General features: G+C 40.8%; 1 protein-coding gene across 1 annotated transcript; it reads right to left on the bottom strand.

Annotated features, from left to right (window-relative positions):
• Nucleotides 1-2381: 2381 nt before the first annotated feature.
• dcn (decorin) lies at nt 2382-20357 on the bottom strand. Its single transcript, XM_034074690.2, has 8 exons — nt 19893-20357; nt 12568-12815; nt 9199-9311; nt 7900-8113; nt 6800-6913; nt 6331-6424; nt 4491-4629; nt 2382-3220 (listed from the first exon to the last, which is right to left on the bottom strand). The coding sequence occupies exons 2-8, from the start codon at nt 12794-12796 to the stop codon at nt 3020-3022; spliced, it is 1104 nt and encodes a 367-aa protein (XP_033930581.1). The 5' UTR covers nt 12797-12815; nt 19893-20357; the 3' UTR covers nt 2382-3019.
• Between the last annotated feature and the right edge of the window lie 1188 nt (nt 20358-21545).

The raw sequence follows: 21545 nt of genomic DNA, 5'->3' as shown, positions 1-21545 counted from the left end.
GGGAGAATGTTGAGCCAATCACAACTCATTAAATCTCTATACGGTTTATGCCTTTTGTTTATACGTAATTTAACGCCACGCACCAATAATGTTTAGTAAGGAAAGCAGTGGGCCAAAAGTGCCAACGTTCAACGTGCATAAATTGAAGAATAAATACAAAATCTGTTATAATGTCTTCATTTATGACACACATTACATCATTTACGACTTCTACCCAAGCATTTATTAATTAATTTCCCAGATTTTCTTGCTATCATTTACTCTTAAACTCAAATGTTATTTTAGTTTTCTTACATTAAAATGTGTTTGGTTGGTCTATGTGTCTAACAATAGTAACACATGATAAATTAAGAAACAGAAAGGAATGTGTTCAGAATAAACAGTTGGTGGCAGTAATGTACTAATTGTTTTGGTATCAACTGCCCCATTAAGAAGAACAAATATTTAATAATATATTTTATCCGATGCCATATTATTGACATGTATCACATCTAAGCCATGCAATGCAATATAATAAAAACAATCGGTAAACCATAAAACCTGTTTCCAGAGGCAGGAGTCTCGACCACCACACGTCTAAAGGGATCTCCATTCCTTCTTCTCTAACCTAAATATTCCCATTACAGTCTTTTAAATGACTGAAGGATTATAAATCTCAGAGGCCAGGAATGGTCTGTGTGCAAATATTGTTTTAACCTCAGACCACACAACCCATCAAAATGAATAAGAGCCTGCAGAGGTAGCTGGAAGCAAAAATAATCTACCATAACCATTTTTAGACCTTCCACCCAACCATTTCACTTCCCGTTTTACATGATGAATCCCTGAGTGGCTCATTAATTCACCTTGTCCAGTGACAGCAAGATTGTGTATTATAGAAGCTGTGTGAAGCAACATGTCCTCTCTGTGTCAGTTTTATTTCCCAAACCATAGACATGGTGGACTGAAGACTTTAAATTGAACACGTTGTTGGACTATTAGATCCATATGTGTCCTATAAATGTGTACAGTACATCCTGTGATGTACCTTGACTCTTGGCCAATGCATGCTGGGAATGGCTCCACCCCCCTGAGCCCTACACAGGATAAGGGAATTCAGAAAATAAATGGGAGGATGCACTTTGGAATAAGTACTGTATGTTGTTAACCATTTGTTATATAATTTCATATTTTATGAAAAAGGTTTCTTTTCAGTGTAATTTACACATATTTAATTAATGTATTGTTTAATGCTGATTTAATTAAAGCAAAGGTAGCTAAGTCTCAGTTAAATTGATAAAATGAGCACATCAAATTGAGCAATGGCCCCCTTGTACGTACATAGAATGTAGAATCAGTCAGACCTATAGTACAGTCTCAATCTTGTAATACCTTTAATTGTGACGAATTGTTAACAGAAGAACTAGTGCTTTAGTTAAAAGACATAGTGTTTGATATAAGTATAAATGATTGATAATTGGTTGTTAAAAGTGTCCATGGCGCCTAATTGTTACAAGCCATATTTCGGCAATAAAAAAACACATTTTCTAAACATTTGAATATTTTTGATTGGTCAAACATGGCGACCTTATTGGACATTTCAACTTGAAAAGCTTTTTATCATAGTTATGTGTCTGCACCTTCACCTAATGAATATGTTTGTTCTTTATCATCAAGATGTCTCACCTGTTCCTCAGTACATTTAACCTGTGCCTCCTCTTGACCTCGTTTGCCAGTAGGCCGCAGCCATCTTTCTTTGAGCGCTGTAGCTACTGTGGCCCCATCCAGTGACCAAGTGCAAAAATCATCATTCACATCATCCACAATTAAATGTGATCATTACATCCATCAAAAACGGCTACTTTTTCCATTAGTATTTTTATTTTGTTCAGGAGACCTTAGCTGGAGCCCCTGCTCCGGAAAGAAAGAGGAACACCGTTGTTGCTGATATATTAAGTCTGAGCTATGGTAAGTGCTTGTGCCTTTTAAGTAAAACGAGAGGTTTTTAATACAGCATTTATATACAGCGACTATACATACAACATTCACACCAACATATTTGCAGTGGGCATGCCGGTCCACCTACACCATCCAATTATTCTTGAAAAAGGAAAAATTAAATGACAGGGAAACTAGCGTGAGATACAGACAAGCATCAACAAGGGATTCCACAAAGCATCAGGTTCAAGTTGCAAGAAAAAAAACAAGAGCATGCATATAAATCTTTGGGAATGGCTTCTGTTTAAAACATATATGGTTTATTCTACATTTTTATAAGCTATTTTCACCTTGTTTTTTGTATGGAACAACATACACTAGGAGGAGGAACAAGATAGGAGGTGTGATGAAGAAAAAATGTAAAAACACCCAAAACTAAATCAGCACAAGAAATCACAATGTGATAGAAGACACGGTTGATTTTATCCCTTGAATTGAGAACAATACAAATAGAAACTCAAAGTTCTTTCAAGGTAATAATACACTCTGAATGCTATTCCTAGTACACAGGTAATATCTAGAACATTCTAGTATACCAGTTGTTAAAGGTATTTTAAAACACAAGTTAACCCCTTGCTGCCTGCTCTACAGGCCAGGTTTCTTAAAATGCATACAATGGCTCAAGGTCAAGAAAGCTGACTTAAAGTAAGTTTTTAAACATTTTCCATTTGGTTAAAAATCACATCTGTATTTCAATGTATCCGTTAAATGAAAATAACATGTATGCAAGAACATATTTGCAATGTTAGTGCTTGCCTAGCTATTTCCATGAATGATGTGCTGTGTGTGAGAGCATCACCGTAGTATGCTGGTATTTGCTGTGTAAACCGTGTACTGTTGCACCAACCGTTAAGCTACAATAAAAATGATATGTTGTGTTTAAGTCCACTAACGTTTTGTGAATAATGGCATTGTCAATTGTTGGGGAGGCAGTGTTGCCGGGGGTCAGTGTTGTGGGGCTCTAGTCAAACATGCATACTTAGAAAACTTTCACACAATCATTTACAAACACACACTTCCTTGCGGAGGCGCGCGGGACGCTCTACTTCTTCCTGTAGTTGCCGAGCTGGATGGCGGAGCGGTCGAAGACGCAGCGGAAGGTGATGGGCTGGACTTCCCAGTAAGGAACGGGGTTGCCGAACAGGCTGATGCCAGAGTACATGGCCTTCTTGTGGTTGAGGCCAGGAGGACAGAAGTCTTCTGTTCCCACAGCTGAAATCTTGTTGGTATGGAGATAGACCACCTAGAGAAGGGATTTAAATAATGACATCCTTTGGTCACTGAAGAGGAAGTGCATTAAGAAGATAATCACATGTCACCACTGAATAATATAGCTCTATAATGTTTAACTTAAAACTGTGGGAAAACTTCACAATGACTAAGATTGATGCTGCTTCACATTGAGAACAAGCAAGCCTACATGTTTTTAAAAACAGAAGCACATAAAAACATATATAAACATGGCTAAAAACAACCAAGCAGCTGTGCATTGTGTTTGCAGCACAGTAGCCTTAATCATGCCGCTCACTGGGGCTGACAATATAATGCTAATTACAGATTCCAAAGGCGTCAGAAGTCCAAAAACAGACAACTTTACAATTGAAAAAAGTGATAGCAAAGTAAAATCGCCATCTTAAACAACAGAAATTGTTTAATGTATGCAGAAGATCACAAAAACTTGAAAAATAGTTCCATGTCTAACAACGCTTAGTCTATTGGCCTGTCCTAATATTACAATGTGATATTATAGTTTGGTTTAACATCCTACTTTAAAAAAATGCTGGTTTCGAGTTTCAAATATTCAGACATTCATATATACACCCTTCGTCTTTTAGTATTACCTGATATGACTACTTCATTGTCCCAATTTGTAAGGGGGGGAATCCAGTTCAGCACAACTTTGTTAGGCCCTACTGTATTTCTCCAAACTATTGTTTTTGACCATAGTTTGGTTAGTTATGACTGCTGAGAACAATGCAATTAAAACCTCAGAAAATAACCACAAAAGATGTGTGACAGGTGTGCAGTTTTAGTTCAGCAGTAGTGAATATATTTTCCGAGCCAACAACATGAAATGTCCCTTTAAAAGGTTTTATGGGATGGCCATACTAAAGGGCATTGAACCAAGTCTGTTTACACTCCCCCCTACTGTTAAAATCTGTAACAATTTAGTATGATTGGCTATCAACAATTTATCCAAAAGACAAACTAAATGAATCCATGTGGCTTTGGTTATGAAAGCCTTAGTTGACTTGTAATTGGGCAGTGTGAACCTAAACAAATCAAATGCAAAAAAGCAACAAAGTAAACTCTTCCAGTATAGTTGAGAGGGGAGAAAATGAGCTGACTGTTTTTTTACTGTAATATAATGACACATGTAACTATAGTGCTCGAGCAGAGGTCATTTGCTGGAACTAAATGGTTGTGATACCAATCTTCCTGTGAAGCTGTTGTTATTCAAACCATGATTAATAGCAGATATACAAGTACAGTAATTAAAATGCAGTACACACCTGGATGTACTTGTGGTCGGACAGGCCTGCAGGAACAGTGGTGAGAGCGTTGTTATCGAGGTGCAGCTCTCGCAGGTGGGGGACGTTAGCAAGAGTGCCATTTTCCACAGAGCTGATCTCATTGTAGCTCAGACCCAGCCTGCGGAGAAAATACGAAAGATGAGACATGGAAAAGTGCTATGTGTAAAAGATCAAGGAACAAAAGGGCGAGTTGAGAAAGCAGGAACTTGAAGACTTGAAGGTTTATCATTACTTTGAGAACAAATATTATTAATTTTCCCCTTTTAGAAGTGTAGTTATGGTCATTTGTTCTGGAAATGTCATTTTCGAGCCTGAGACTTGAAAAACAGGCTTGGGGCTTAACAGGTTAATGACATGTCTCTGGCTGCCAACATGATCCCCAAACAGAGGAAATGAAGATAAGGAATTACAGCTGTCATTAAGGCTATTACTTTCCCAGTGTATCTTTTATTATGAGAGAGGGGAAATAAAAACTATCCTCCGCTCATATCCTCTCCAACATCCACATATGCATCAAAGCCCTCATTGTTCAAGAACGGTATACTATCTTTGGCACAATGAGCAGTAATCTTATAAACACACAGTGAGTCTACATTTATCTAAGCAAACCAGTTATTTTGATTATCCAAAAACTGTGTTTAGCCCTTAAAGGTCTAAATGACATGGCCATTTCTACTGATCATAATTCCATTGTTGAGGTCTACTAGAATAGATTTATATTGTGCAATGTTCCAAAATCACATTGGTTTCTCATACAGCATCTCTGTATAGTATGTGTATTCACTCTCTGTCCTAAACGGCTTGTTGGAGCTCCTGCCCCCCCCCCTCCCTATGAGCCCAGTGGCTGTCTGCGAGACAGCGAGACACAGCGAAACCCAGCCCGAACACACACCCGCAGCCTGGCTGGGAGTTTGTGTGTGTGCTCACCCACCGACTCACAGCCTCGCCGCGTCCCGCCGTCTCAGAGAGAAGAAATCGGCGGAGCTGCAGCTGAGAAAAGATTGAGTGTGTGTGTGTGTGTGTGGCCTTAACCTAACCACTCCGCGGACGTAACGTAACGGCTCCACGGATTGGTCCATTTGGACCAATGGGTCCATTTGGGTATGGGCACGTCACTGTACCCAGGAAGAAAACAATGGAAAAAGAGAAATCTCCAACGAGGCGTTCTGGGGCAGCATAGACAGGTCTTTCTGTGTTAGAGTTGTACTCGCTACAGGGTGTACTTTGAGGGTTTGTGACTCTGTAGACCGTTTACATGCAGAAAAAGCTACATAACACAAGGGGACGGGTAATAACCGGAAAAGCATGACATGGGACCTTTACGTTTTTAACAGTAAATCCCTTAAACGGTTATACGAGAACTATTGTTCCATGTGAAGTTCATTTATGACAAACCCGAGAATGAAAGGATGAGAAAACGAAAAACTGATACCATAAACAGAATAAGAAATGCAGAAGTTGTGTTTCCAAAGGGGAGTATGTCATTTAAGTCCTCTTGCTAAATACTAAACAGTAACTTTTTTCGGCTACAACCACTTGGTCCTTGACAAGTACTGTATGGTGGCTAATGTTGTCAAATTTTAACTCTTAACTTTAAATAGATCTATATCTACATTTTATGTAATAATGTTATAAAAAAAGTCAAACAACATGTTAACACAGCATACGTCAGCAGGAGAATATTTGAAAATTAAGGAAAAAGTTGATGAACAATGACATTGGCTCCACAGTGACAGCTGTTTAAAAGTAGTTAAATAATCACATTTTTATAATGAATTAATAATGCTATATATTAAGAGAGAATCATAATTGTTATTACTTGGCCAGGTTCTTCAGGCCCTGGAGGCTGCCAGCGGTCACCTTGGAGATCTTGTTTCCATCCAGGTGGAGCTCAGAGAGAGAGATGGGCAGACCTGGCAACCCACAAGACAAAGATTAACAGTAAGTTACATTATGTAGACCTGGCAACCCACAAGACAAAGATTAACAGTAAGTTACATTATGTAGTGACTTTGATGTATAAACAGGAAGTTGGAATTACATTTCAGCTCCAAGGGTTAGGGTTAGGGTTTCAGGTATAATTCAAGCAAACACTACCAGATATGTTCCCTCCCCAAGACAGGCTAGTTTTGAATGACCATGCAGTTTTGTTTTGTTTATGTTGAGTCTCTAGTTTTGCTGTGGACTTAAATCCACCATGCATTCTGTTGATATGAGGCTTTTAGTCGACCCTGGATACAATTTGTATTAGGCCAAACTAATTGTGGAAATAAAATTGAGCGCTTTACCTTTGGGGATCTCTGTGATTTCGGTGTCTGCAATGCGAATGTAAGAGACCCTCTTCAGGTCAGAAAAAGCATTGGCCTCGATTCCTGCACTCTTCAGAGGATTGGACCCGAGCTCTAAAACAAATGAATAGAAGAAAAACAATTGTGAGCAAAAAGAAGAGAAACACGAGAAAACAGCCGGAACGGATCACATCTGTGAAGTTCATCCCTCTCCGGGTGTGTTACGGAAACAAAGAGCTGACTCATGAGTAAACAACGTCTTGGGCAACAGAATAGCTTGTCTTTGCAACGCAGCCTTTCTCCACGCCAGATTTCCGGATTGGTCAGGGATTAAAGTTATCTTATCATTGCATTTAATATGATTGAATCCACACTTTAGTTCAGCAATAACAAAATGAAACTGGTCATTTGTTAAACAAGAAGTTAGAGATGAGTTATCAAATGACAAGCGTGAAAAAAGGATTGAAGAGGAACACATTTTCTTACAAAACAACACATTAACAGGCTGCAGTGTCATCACTTCGAGACTGCTAGGTGTAAATCTTGTCTCAACATTGAAATGCCATGAGGCAAAATTCTCTTCTGGCCTCTTTCTTTCCAAAGCAAAATCAATCAAATGTACTATTCACATGCAAGGATGCACTTGAACAATATATACAAAAAACATGACTGTTTTTATCCTTCTCAGCTTTTAAAGGGCCCCAGTGTGACCCGAGGGAGATGTTTCACCATTTGACAGGGTACATTGTTTGTCCTGAAACATCTAAAGCACTGTCAAGTATATGTAGAGATGTATATTTCAATACATTTGAGAATAATCCAAAACAAATGTTCTGCAGCACGTTGAACAACCCTTAACTTAGGCTAAAAGGGAATCTTGTTTTGATGAAACTACTAGAAACTTGGCAGTGGAGTTTCCTTTTATATTTAAACACTTGGTTCTCTCTATGTAAATATTTCCACCACTTACACTGAAGTGTATACATGCTTAAAATCACAGACATACACGGGAATGTGACCAGCTGCTGAATAATAACACCTCTTGAAACGGCTTGCTTTCCAAATAAATATCTGCACATATAATATTGTTTTTCTCATACCCATCACGATGACATGGGACATGCCCTCGAAGTTAGCCTTTTTGATCTTGGAGATCTCGTTCTCGTGGATGCGCAGCTCCTGCAGGCTCTTGGGCATGTTGGCGGGCATGTCCTTCAGGATGTTCTTAGACAGGTAGAGACGCTGCAGCTTGTGCAGAGGACTGAAAGCCTTGGGGTGGATGGTGCTGATTTTGTTGTTCACCAGGATCAGAGCCTTTATGGAAGAAAACCAGGGTGATTAGATTCTAGTATATCTTGGGGTTGTTGAGTTTTACCACTATCTCCAAAACTCTCCAGGGGAGTACAAACACTCTGGACTTAAAAGGATATTTTCAGTCTGTTCCTTATTTGAATTCACAGTGTCTACTGTTCCATTGTTATGGAATATGAACTGGATTTCGAAACGTTACACTTGAAAGGCTTTCGATGTTTTGTCTTTCACTCAGAAACATTTCCTGCTGCAAATGCACCATGGGGCTGTAAAAGAAAAAAATATTTCCAGATGAGATTCTGCAAAAAAGGACATTTTGAGCTAAGCTGCTGTCCTAAGATAGAGGGTCGAGTTCAAGTCCACTACAGAGTTATCCCTAAAGCATTTTCAGAGGACTCTCACGAGGAAATGTGAAGTATGTGGTCCCTTCCCTTGAGAGGCCAGTTACATTACAGACGGCCGTCAGACGGAGGTATTTATTGCAAGCAGGAAATCTCCAGAAGTTTGGAGGCGTTAGGGTATAAGGCCAACGGGTGAATAGTTTCCATGCACCTGGTGACTGGGGGAGTGGAGGATATATGAAGGGGACGGAAAATAATTTGGGATGGGATTGGGAGGTGAAGTGCAGTCCATGTTTGTGAAATGAGCAATTGTTCCGGAAATATTTGACGACACGGTACACAAAACTATTATGTGGTAAGAAATAAATGGTGCCAGGCATTTCGAGAATAAAGTTGAAATGCAGAGAATAAAGTTAAACTGTTCAGTAAATGTATAATAAATGAATCTTTTGTAAAAGTTGAATGTTTGACATTGTACTCTACTCCCACATTTCAATTTTTTCTCATGATAACAAAATCGGACATCATCAATCTGTTTGATTTCCCATTAGGCTTTGCCCTTTTACTCTTCCGTTAAGAACAACATAATAAATTAACAATGACACATGTTTCCTCATGGGGATCATGAAGGTTAATATTGATAAATGGTTGCAGTTTGGTTAAAGGTTACATACAAAAACCATTACATAACATTTGGACTGATACACAGACAGGAGACTCTGCATATGCAGATGACAGTTCTCTTACATGTAGTCCTTTGAGGTTCTTGAAGTCATTCTCCTTGATCTCAGTGATCTTGTTGTTCTGCAGGTCCAGCATGGTGGTGTCAGCTGGGATGTCCTCAGGGACGGTCTTCAGACCTGATGGTGAATATATTTACAGACATCAGAATGATTGAGAATGGGAAACTAAACTTGAGGTTTGGTGGTGACTTCACTCTGATTTCAACATAAAATGGATACTAAACAGCTACCTACTCATCTTTATGATCATGATTAGAGTATTTAGTGCTCTGTTTCATCAGTTGTAGAGTTTTACCGAAATACTAAGGACGTATAGATCTGTAAATCATGTCCATTGTATATTAAAGGGTCTATATATATTTCATTTTCAATGTTTTAATTTGAGAATTGACACAATGTTCTGCCAAAGTTGGACCAGTTTCAGAGATTAATTTGAGAGATAGCTCTTATATAGCTTTTCACATTAGTTTGAAATGAAAAGTTGTTGATTTTAAATATTTCGTGCACAAATAACACAAGTACTATTCAAGACAAAATCTGATGACATTTCTTGAGTGAGAAATTAGTTTTTGGCCTAAATCTGATCAAAAACGAACTACCAAAGTTTCTTTCTGAACTTTACCTTGATTGTTGCTAATTAAGTTATACATATTTAATGCTTTGTTTAAGTATTTTCTTACTTTTCTGGAACTTAAAGCCCTTAAATACAGAGAATAAGAAACCTGGATGAGCAGAAAAATAGTTACTGAGTTCACAGTAGCGACACTTTGAAATAAGAAAGTCTGCTTTGTCAACGTAGCATGCTCCATAAAATCTCGGGAGTCTAGGAAATAATGGGTTTTATAATGACATTCCAAAGGGACCAAATAAGTATTTGATGTGCTCTAGGACACATATGGTGGAAATGGACTTTAAAACACATTTCCTTTGGAGTAAGTAAGCGACTGCATACCTGGACACTGAGGTCACGTCGAATCGTTTAGCTTGGACTTTATCGCCTAACGTCATGGCTAATGTGACACAGAAAATGGCATCTGTAGTGAAGCCTGTTAGGTTGAGTGGATCGCTTTTAGAAAACATTGAAAGAAGACAGCTGGGAGTCACGGTGAATGGTCGTCTGCGTCTGTGGTAACCCAAAAAATATACTTGCACACACTTTGTTTTCTATTGTTCCTCTAAGACTCAGCTTTTGATGCTCACATTTTCTTTTACTTTTCACCCGTTTTTTATCTGTATCTTGCGAACACCAAAACGATAAAACTATTTTTTTAAATGACATTCCAACATAAACTAACCCTAACCCTAACCCTAACCCTAATCCTAACCCTAACCCTAACCCTAACCCTAGCCCTAGCCCTAGCCCTGACCTACTCCCACCATTTAGTAACATTCATTATCGTAAAATAAGAAGACAAATAATTAAAAAGAACTACAGTTGTACTTCTTATACAAACCCTTGGTTATATAACACATACACAAATAACACTCTAACAACAATGAAATGAGCTGACTCGTGCACATAAATATTGTTGAGTGTCACGTCTCGGTCAGCATCTCACTTTTCAGCTGATAGCCACTTGGCTCGTGACCTTAAGTCTGGCACTCATAACTATAGTCACTATGAATCACTCTATTTTAAAAAAGGTGATTAGGAAATCAAGTGATGATTGCTTTGGGCTGTACTCATTTAGCCATCTTGGAAACGTTCAAGCATTAACGACATTGTTTATGTAATGTCCTCTTCTTGTCTGGCGCTGTGTCCGAGAAAGACGAGTTAATGACTGCATCACCAATGGCCTGCTTGCCTCATGGAATATGAGTATGTTTTGATTTATTACTACACATCTTCCATTATCACTCTTAAATCAGTGAGGCTGTTGATTTTGCCATTTAAGCTTAAGACAACTGACATTAAGCAGTTGTGCCAGTCTGTGTATAATTAAAACCTCTTTCTAACAGAGTTGGCAAATATAAGCAAATCGGAACCAGAGGCTACATTTTCTACCCTGAATGTTTTAGCTGTCATACTGCCAGATGCAAACTAACTCAGACAAATCTACAAAGGCGAGAGGGTGCGTTGGGATGGTGAGCAGATACTTCTGTCTTGCCCAGGCCTGTGTGTGTGCCCTTACTATATACATATAACTTTTAATCCTGTGTGAGTGTGTGTTTGCGTGCTAGCCAGCAGGTCTGGTGAACAGATGCAGGCACGAAGCCAACAACTCTGATGCATGAGTTGAGAATAAAGCTCTGTGGAGAAAGTGCTGCTGCTGACAGGGGCCCGCTGGAGGACTGATGTAATGGAACCGGCCTTTTCCTGAACATCATGTCTGTTGCTCTGACTGTTGCGCCACCTGCCTAACTGAGTTTAACAGTCCCTTTTAGGCCTATTAATCCAGAAGGTTATGAGCTGGTTATGTCTGTCTACTGCTCTTTTTAGTTTGTTCATTTATCCATCTGTGTCACTCCCTCCTGTCCTTCATCTGCCTCCTTAAAGTCTGTGGCCCATACTTTCCAAATTAAAGCAGAGCCAAAAAACACAACTGCAAAGCGAAGCACTTTTATACAATAATAAATGAGGTCAGGGACTTTTCTATGACAAAGTGTATAAAATGACTCAAGCTGAAGACAAACAGAGTGGATAAGCCCCAAACAACAAAGATGACATTGAAGTAAATTGTTGTGATTGCGCTGAATTAAAAAGCCAACAAAGTCATTGTAGAGTTTCAACCTTGGTGAGTAAGTTTTACATTGGGAAATAAGCTTGTTAAAATTGGGGACTGTTCGGGACTTTCCAAATCCCCAAATCTAACCTTCAATCACCAACAATGTTTAAAAAGCTGTTTGGGCAAAAATGGGCAAATAATGTAATTGTTACAGGAAGTGAAATATCTCACACCATCTGTTAGCATTTAAGGTGTCAACATCGGAGTCATGTTCTCTGGAGGACTTTGCATGACATAACATACCTCCGGAATGATCCTGTGGCTTTGGGTGGACGGTGGAGCAATTTGCTATTTTTAAAACATTAATGTCACTCTGAATTATAAAAGTAATATACAACTACTGCAGACACTGGTCTGACCTCATCCCATCCATTTAAATGAGCTCATTGAAATCTTAATTGGAAATGGATGTGAACAAGACGGTTGTTGCATTTCTCAACCATTATTTCAATAAAGTCACATAAGCTATGTTTCCATTCAATTGTCAAGCTAAATCTAGGCCTGCTTTAGACAAGAAACTGGAAGAAGGCGTGTTGAGAAAATAGACTCGGCTGAAGGGCTATAAGGGGCTACGATTGATCAAGATGACTGATGTTTGGGAAAACACACAACCGTATGAACCTTCAGTGGGCGGTCCCGTTTCTTACCGAGGTCAGAGCACTGGATCACTCGCAGGTGGCACTGGCATCTGAAGGGGCACTTTGGTCCTTCTGGCCAGGAACGGACTGAAGGACCCTGATGAGAGACATCTGGTGTCTTGTCAGGCAGACCTGATCCCGCCTCGTCCTCCATCATGAAGTCTAAAAAGCCGGACTGACGGAAGGGCAGGGCCCAGCAGGCGGTGACCAGGAGCAGAGAGAGACAGGCCGACCTCATGGCGCTACGAGCAGGGAGCCTGAGGACGAGAGCACACAGTTCAAAGGTCTGGGTGGATACACTTTCAAACTAGTCTGTCTATGATTAGTTTGGAAAATACGATACTCTTCTTAACTGTTTGTTTCTCATTTACTGTTAAAGAAGAGGCTATCATTTTACTGGGCAGAGAGAAGGAGGACATTTATTGAAGTCCATAGAAGCAAAGGGCAGAGGTGAGAGGTGGAGGGCTGAGGTCTGGAAGGTTAAACACTTTGGTGCAACAATTTTGTGAGGGTGGTCAAATAAGCGATTTCACTGGTCCGTTTAAGGCAAAGCAGATTAAGCGTGGGTTAGCGCAAACCAAAATGAGATAATTACACAATATTACTCTGTCCACAGGGACAAGCTCTAGAAGCACCAAATGAAAGTTAGCAAGAAATAGAAAGCAAACAAAAAAGATCTGTTTCACAAAGTAATATGCACTGGGTTAAATTCTGGTCATGGACAAAGAAACCACACTGACTGATACATAACATCTGCATTGGCTGCCACTGTACACCACTGTGCTCCATTTTCTATCCAAAAGCAATGAATCACAGTAGTCATTTATTTGCCATTAAAGTCCTTAGCTTCTATTCTACTAGTGGAGCCACTGGGAGAGTCCTGCTTCCTTTACATGTATGCTGTCTTCTATTTCTTAACACAGCCACAGTTGATACATCCACACACCCTCTGAAACTCAGTGTAGAGATCCACAAAACTCCCTGACCTTACACACACACACACACACACACACACACACACACACACACACACACACACACACACACACACACACACACACACACACACACACACACACACACACACACACACACACACACACACACACACACACACACACACACACACACACACACACACACACACACACACACACACACACACACACACACACACACACACACACACACACACACACACACACACACACACACACACACACACACACACACACACACACACACACACACACACACACACACACACACACACACACACACACACAAGCGCAGCGTCTTAAAGACCCAGCAATCTGCTTGTCATGCGTTTAGCCAAATTTGACTTCCCTCTTGGCAAGGCAAGGCAAGGCAAGGCAAGGCAAGGCAAGGCAAGGCAAGGCAAGGCAAGGCAAGGCAAGGCAAGGCAAGGCAAGGCAAGGCAAGGCAAGGCACGTTTATTCATATAGCACCTTTCAACACACAGCCTTGCCTTGCCTTGCCTTGCCTTGCCTTGCCTCTTGGTGCCACAATAATTGAAGGGCGGACTTTACCCGCAGCTGCTAACAAATGATTTGGGAGAATCTGGTCTGCGGCAGGCCTTGACCTGAACATCATAACCAAGATGATGAAACTGATCCAAAACCATTAGTTGGCCAGACCTGAAAGGGACTCTGGGCATGTTTATAAGGACTGTGTGCATGGGTGAAAATCTTGTGCTATTTTTGATCACTTTCTGTCATTTGAGTTAATATCTGCATATTTATCGCTGTGGTTAAAGCAAACATATTTGGTTTTTAAGTGCATGAAATCAAGTGCACAAGTGCTGTGTGTATCTTTATATGTGTAAACTGTAGGAATGAGTAAAACTAATACATGTTAAGGGTTAAATATTTTTAAAAGTGTTCCAACGTGTGTGTCTTTGGGGGGGAAAGCAAGAGGAAGGGATGCACTGATGCAGTACATATTCAGGTTAGGGTCACATAGGGTCATGGGATCAAGGCTCAGAGGGATTCTCTACACAGGCTGTAATAATAGTTCCTGTCCACAAAACAGCCACCACGTTGACACAGTGTACAGCTCGGTCTAGTGGTTACAGTGCTTGCATACAGTATGACAAAGCCTGGAATCACTTACATTCAGAGGGGAGTTGTGTTGGATGGGAAAGCTCTGCCTCTTAATGTTTCTTTTTTCTACTCTGTTGCTATGAAGCGGGAAAAAAAAAAAATCATTCAAAAAGGTGATTTCATAAGTCGGCACTAAGAGCCCAGAGTTGTGTCAGACAGTGTTTGAAGTGTAGATGCAGTTTTCCATGCAAGCTTTTGCCATTTTATCCCATTTGGGAACATGAAGTACTTAGGGGGCGTTGAAACAAAGCTCCGGTCTGAACATACAGTAGACCCAGAGTACACGTTGTTCTAGTCTTCAGCCGACTGAGTAATCTTGGCTGTGTCAGGCTCTCTTATCGAAGCGCAGCCGAAAGCTCAATCAAACAAAAACCTTGTCTGCATACTTGGCAGCCGACGTTATGGATGCAAAACAATCCTGGGTAAATAATGTACTGTATATACCTTTGATGGTTAGTTGTATCCAGCTTGGTTGCCAGATTCGTTTATTTTATAGTATAATACATGAATTGCCAATTCTGGAAAGTATTTGAAAGTCAGTGGATCCCTTCTGATAAAAGTTACTAGTCTCTTCACATCTGGCACATCTTGCAGGTTGGAACATTCAGAATGATCTTCAAAGACGGGGTACCAGCTCTGCTTAAAGGAAGAGTAATGCACACAATATACCAGAGGTCTCACCCCTGGGTACTGAACCTTATCTCCCTGCTTTGACCCATGGCCAAAAGCACATAAATATGTACACGCACATTCACATTTTCAAATGACCCTCCATGTGTGCTGCCATCAATCCATCAACTTCTGTCCATAAATGCTTCAGCAGCTTTTAATGTGATCCAGACAGGCAAAAGGATAACCGAACGAGAGTGATCTCAAGCTAAGCTCTATGGACATTTAATGACTGCAGAATTACTGCTACTCTGTGAGTCATAATCAGGACCAGGCCTTGCTCGTGATGAGATTAAAGCCAGATTTTAAGATAAACTCAGGGAAAGGGAGTATAAGGGATTTTCCGGAAAAAAAATTGGACAATATCTAACCATTTGTGAACACATCTTCAGAAAAAACTATAGATGGTATACATATAATTGAGTTAAGGGATTTAGAATTCGGATATTGAGGGGATTGCTATGTATGAACATAAGAGTTGTGAATGAATTGGTACATGGTCAACCAAGGCGTGCCTGTGAACATGAAGGGCACTCTAATTCCAAACAGAGAACAAGGAGATATTGTCAAATTCAATTTTCTTTTCAAAGCCTTTAGCAGCTTTCACCTCTATGCATGAGACAACCTGCTGTGCCCAGGGCGTTGGATCTTTCATTTCACACACACCACACCTGGCCCTGCGGGACAGCCTGCTTTAAAATGATGCCCCCCTACCCCAGAAACACACATATATACACACCTAAAGAATCTACTGAGCACAAGACTCCTCCTCAGTGTCTGTGTCTGTGTGTGTGTGAGCATGCTAAAGCGAGGCCTGCCAACTCAGCATGCTGGAACATGACTTGACCTTGCTACACATGTTCATCTCTCCAGGATCAGCACTTCTAATCCCCTTGAAGAAGATGTCTTTCAAATCGATAAGGGGAATACCTTTTATCCCATAACAGAGCAATCCTTATGCAAAGCTGGAAGTCTGACATTGATGTTATAATTGTTGTGCCCTGCAGCCTAGAATAAACATGATCTGACCATTTCTTACATTTTACATATTGAGATGAAACTTTAATATATTTGTATTTATGTTCACCCTGTAAAGATTTAACATGTGGTTTTACTATTTGGGTATAGGGTATTAAAAGTATATAATTCTAAAGTCTGTATCTCCAAAGTTTTTTATGAAATGAGCATCACACTAAGGTACGACCGTATGACACCTTACAAGATGGAAATGGGACAGGCTTTATTCAAAAGATCTGGGCTGACAATAATCAGTGCAAATGTAGCAGGAACACTGCATTCCCACTAATGGAGTAAATAAACATGCAGAAGAACACATCTTCATCTTTGATTTTAGTCTAATTCTGAATAAGGCTGTGGTGACTTGAAACCGGATTTGTAGTCATTTGAAAGGTCTTCAAATGGTCAGCCGATGCCTGTTGAAGCACTGCACGTGGAACTACGGTGGATATAGAAAAGATGCATCAAAAAGTTAAAAGCAATAGCAGCCGTGAGAAGGTTTAGTCTGTATTTTCAAAAGATTTACAATCTACCACATCCCAGAAAAGGATGTGTGGTAAATGCAACACGAACCATCTCTATCTTCTTCTCTCACGTCACTGAAACCTGCCATTCATCATCCCAAGTCGGACCGAGAACAGAAATGGGCGGAGGTTGACATTTACTGTGGTGTCGGCGACCTTGCCAATTCTCCCGTGTCTCTCTTTTGTCTCATCCCTTCTCTCCACTTTCCCCCATGTCTGGCCCCAGCATTACTAATGATTCCCAGACAGGAAGCAGGGCTCGCATGAGGGAGTAAAGTAATTTTCCCTCCATTGCTTTGTCACTTCTCCTCTGTCACTGCCTTCCATTGAAACTATCGAGCTTAGAAAATGAATGAGATATCTGCACAACGTTTACCATATCAACACTCAAACTTCTGAAGCATGAAAGAAAGAGACTTGAGCATGGGATGTTTTCATTTTAACAACAAAATGGAAGAAAATAAAGCAGGCACCAACTCCATCCTGTATTCCCTTCTCCACTCCATCCCCTCCTCTCCAACTCTTCTCTGGCCTGAGTCTGCTTCTGCTCAGTGTCTGTCAGCAATGAATCACTGAAAGGTATTTACAAGGCCACAGGACGTTTAAAACACGTTGGACCCTGTAAACCCATCAGCACATAAATATGAGTTCTCCTCCCACACACCAACGCCTGATCAATATTCATGTAGAAATGTAAAAAAGGGAGTTCACGAGCCCTTCTTTTGGCAGTGGTGTGAGGAGTCAGTGGTCTTTCTTCTTAAATGAATGTCTGATATATCAGGGGATTTTATAAGTGAGAACATGTGTATCTGAAAATATGCAAAGACACGGCCAACAAACAATTTCAGAGTCAAAGCATTTTTGTAATCGGAGTGAGAGGCCAAATTGTCTGGAAAATAGCCATCCAAGTTCCCATGTGTGTTTGCATTGGATGTTCTTGGCTTCAACAATGCCCAAGAAACTACCATCAGTAACATTTCTTCATGCAGAAAAAATAGTGTCAGAGCCATAACTATTATTGAAGGATCTAAAGCATTCTTGTTGTTTGGAGCCATGGCATGACAAAGCCAGCGAGTGGTTTAACCACATTTAAGCTGTTCCATGAGAAGCTGTCGGCCTGCCATCAACCTCAGTCCCATTATCAACAGTCTGCGCTGCACAGACGTGGACCAACTGCCCAACCTTTCTTCTCTTTCCATCTCCTACTCCCTTTCTGTGCTCTTTTCCTTCCTTCCCCGAGCTTATGGTATTTTCTTTCCCTGTCTGACCTTTAAACCTTTGGCCAGAAAGATTGACATGTGGAACTTTCTGTTATTCCAGTGAGCAATGGGGGGAACAGCCTTCATGGCTGATGTCCATTAAATTCCATTGTTCTTCTTGACCCAGAGAGTTGAAATCCGGATGGAAAAAAATGCAGCCTTGAGAGCAAATCTGGGCCTTGTCTCCTTCCAACCTTCCTTTCACTCATGTCTGGTTTAAATGTTAAACATCAGTTCAGCTTAGAAGTATAAACTACTGAAGTACTTTCATTGTTCTGAGTTTATTTCAGAACTGTGTTTATGCCTTCATGTAGTCTGTATTTTATTATAAATCCCACTTTTGCATTCTAGTTTGTTTGTCTCACTTTTTCCCTTGTTCAGTTTCACTCCACTCAATTCAGAGCAGCTGAGCCTTATTAGGTTTTTTCCCTTCTGGCAAAGAGGATGTAATGAGTTATAGCTAAGAGTTGTGTGGTGGCTTGCCGGGAAGCCTTCAGTCCTCCCTTTGATAGAGGAAGCTGTACCATTACGGGATTAATGGAACTGTGCGTTGCCAGGTACAGCTTTTTTTCTTTTGCCTCTTCAAAGCCTCTCACTTTATGTTGCCCCTAGCAATTTAGTTCCTGTTCTGCTCCTGTGAAAAACCCAGCAGCCGAAGCCACGGTGGGCAGCTTGACTTTGAGAAGAAACAGGGCCGCAGAGCAGACAGATAAGAGATTGGGGTTAGAATCGTCTGGTTGTATTCTCAAGTGAACTGCTGAAATGGAAAGTGTGAGAAGCAGGAAAAACGACTTTTTCCAAATCAATGTCCTGACAAGCAGTTATGAGCTGAATAAACACAAATAAATCCTCATTGTTGTTTCAGTTTCTTTCCCCCTCATTTGTTTGTAGAATGTACGAGTGCCAGAGGGAAAGAAAAAAATGGAGGAAAAGAACGAAAGAAAGCTAAACAAAGAGAAAGGGAACAAATAAATGCAACAAAAGTATTTTCCAAACTTCCAACTAAAGTCTTCTCTCTAGAATCTTAATTGTATGCATTCCTCTCACTCACACCCTTGTCTTTATGTAAGCAATACAAATCAGAGTGCCATGTTTAAAACAGCTCACTCACAAAACTATGCACTTCCATATGGGTTGCATCCAAACAATCAACAAACACTGTGTCCAAATGCTTTTAATAAAAAGCAACAAAGTTAGAAATGCTATCTGAATAAATGCTGAACACACCATATGGCACTTAATGTTGAATACCTTGCAGATTAACGACGGGTCAGGATAATACGTTTTTTGGCAGAGGAGTGAGGTACCAGCATCAACTGCACTACCACACCCCCTTCACTATAGCTGCTGCTCTTTTCACTGAGCTGTATGCAGATTGGACTGGAAATGATTAAAGGTCTCTCATCTCAAAGCCAAGAGAGCTGTGGGAACAAGACCTGGCAACATATACGTAATATACATACATGAGTTTATGAAGAGGTGAAACAAACATACTCAATCCCAGTTTAACAAACTACACAAAGAGTAAAAGGCGGATTCTTATCTTCACAAACATAAATCATATAACATATCATCAGCAAACAGTCTGACTTTTGAATAAGGAATACTAGACTTTGTCATAAAAAAGGTCACCTTACAGCAAAATTCTCTTAAGACTATTCTAATCTCTCTTTTTTAAAAACTAATTTCACCCACTTTTACTCATACTTTCTTCTTATGTCAGAGATAAAGGAGTTACATACCTGTTCTCAGTTGAAGCAAGGCAAAGATAGTTTAAGAGATGAGCTTGACTCCCAAAAATCCAGTCGAGTGGGGGGGATGAGACTGTGAAGTGGCTGCGAGGGCCTATGGGGTAATTGGACTCAGAGCCCGTGCAGCCAAGATCAAGCAGGTGTGCTCTGTCACAACAAGGGGAGGAGAGAGAGGGGGAGAGAGACAGAGGAGTGAGAGGGGAGAGAGATAGAAGGAGGGAGGGTCCGACCGCCAAGCTCCTCTGAGGACAGAAACAATTGGTGGAGAACTTCCCTGGTTCTTGCTGTGTGCTCCAAAAACAGCTGGAAAATGGAGAACGAGGGAGAAAAAAAGAGAGAGAGAGAGGGCAGGAAAAGGGAGACAGGGCGAGGGAAAAAGAAGAAAGAAGGAAGGAGCCGAAGAGAAAGAGGCAGAGAGACGTAGTTTAAAGCAATAAGCAGTGATTCGCCTGGCAGCCACCCTCACTGTGACATCTGGTAATGATAGGTCCTGTGTGGAGCTTAGCAGAGAACGCTGCACACAAACTCTTTCTTTCACACTCTGTCATTCATCCTCATTCAACCTCTTTACTGACTACCCCCAGGGGAAAAAACAAAGACAACACACAAACACAAACTTTTTTCAAATCTATTGAGAGTGGCACTTCCTTCCAGGAAGCCTCAATCTCAGTTTTAACCCCTTTCCCCAAATCCTGATTAGGTGTTCTCTTGGAATGTATTGCCCAAAACAGACAATTAGGCACTTTTGGGGACTTCGTGGGAGGTAGAAGGCTTCATTCTCAGTCCTCTTTTCTTCAACCCTATCAACAGAACATTGCTATTGGAAAATGTGCATGGCAACTACCACATGGTTAATGTTAAGGCCCTGACACACCAAGCAGTCACCAGAGGACTAGCCGACGCTGAAGTCGGCTGTTGTCTGGCCGTGTTCTCCTGCGTTTTGGCCATGTGTTGCACGGGAACTCACCGCACCGACTTCAGTGCATGAGTGGCAATAACTCTCCTTACCAGCAGGCGGCGGTAGTGTGTATTCGTCATTCAAAAGAGGCAACAACCGGAAGACAGAGAAGAAGAAGAGTATCTTTTCTCCGTAATATCATACAGAGCTGGCCTCTCCTGGATCAAGGTGATGAGCAGGTCTTCGTTTGCATCATTCCAGATCGCCATGATGAGATGAAAATGAATAGCAGTCTGTGTGTGCCTTCTTAAATCGTTTGTTTACGTCCCTCACTTCCGCTTCGCTTCTCATGCACTGATTTGCTAGCTGAACAGCCAATCAGAGTGATTATTTGGTCCGACTGCCAGACCCGATGCATGGCCGATTCAACATGTTGAATCGGCCATGCATCGGGTCTGGCAGTCCAAATAAGGCGTGTCACGGTCGACGGTGCGGGACACACCAACCTGACTACGGCGCCGAGAATGTCCGACGGCCTCTGACTCCCAAAATCGGGTTGGTGTGTCAGGGCCTTTAGGGAAAGATAGTTGTTTTGGTTAATGAGTCTACAACCAAGCGGCTCTGTGAGGCTGCTCAGTGTTGCTAATGTCAGTATGCTAACATGCTCACAATGATAATGCTAACATGCTGGTGTTAACTATTTAAATTTGTTCATTTCTAAATACCATGAACAAAGTACATCTGTT

This window comes from Pseudochaenichthys georgianus, chromosome 23 (assembly GCF_902827115.2).
Source record: "Pseudochaenichthys georgianus chromosome 23, fPseGeo1.2, whole genome shotgun sequence".
Classification (NCBI taxonomy): Eukaryota; Metazoa; Chordata; class Actinopteri; order Perciformes; family Channichthyidae; genus Pseudochaenichthys; species Pseudochaenichthys georgianus.
Note: the sequence above shows the minus strand (reverse complement) of the source record. Positions and strands in the feature narration are given on the sequence as shown.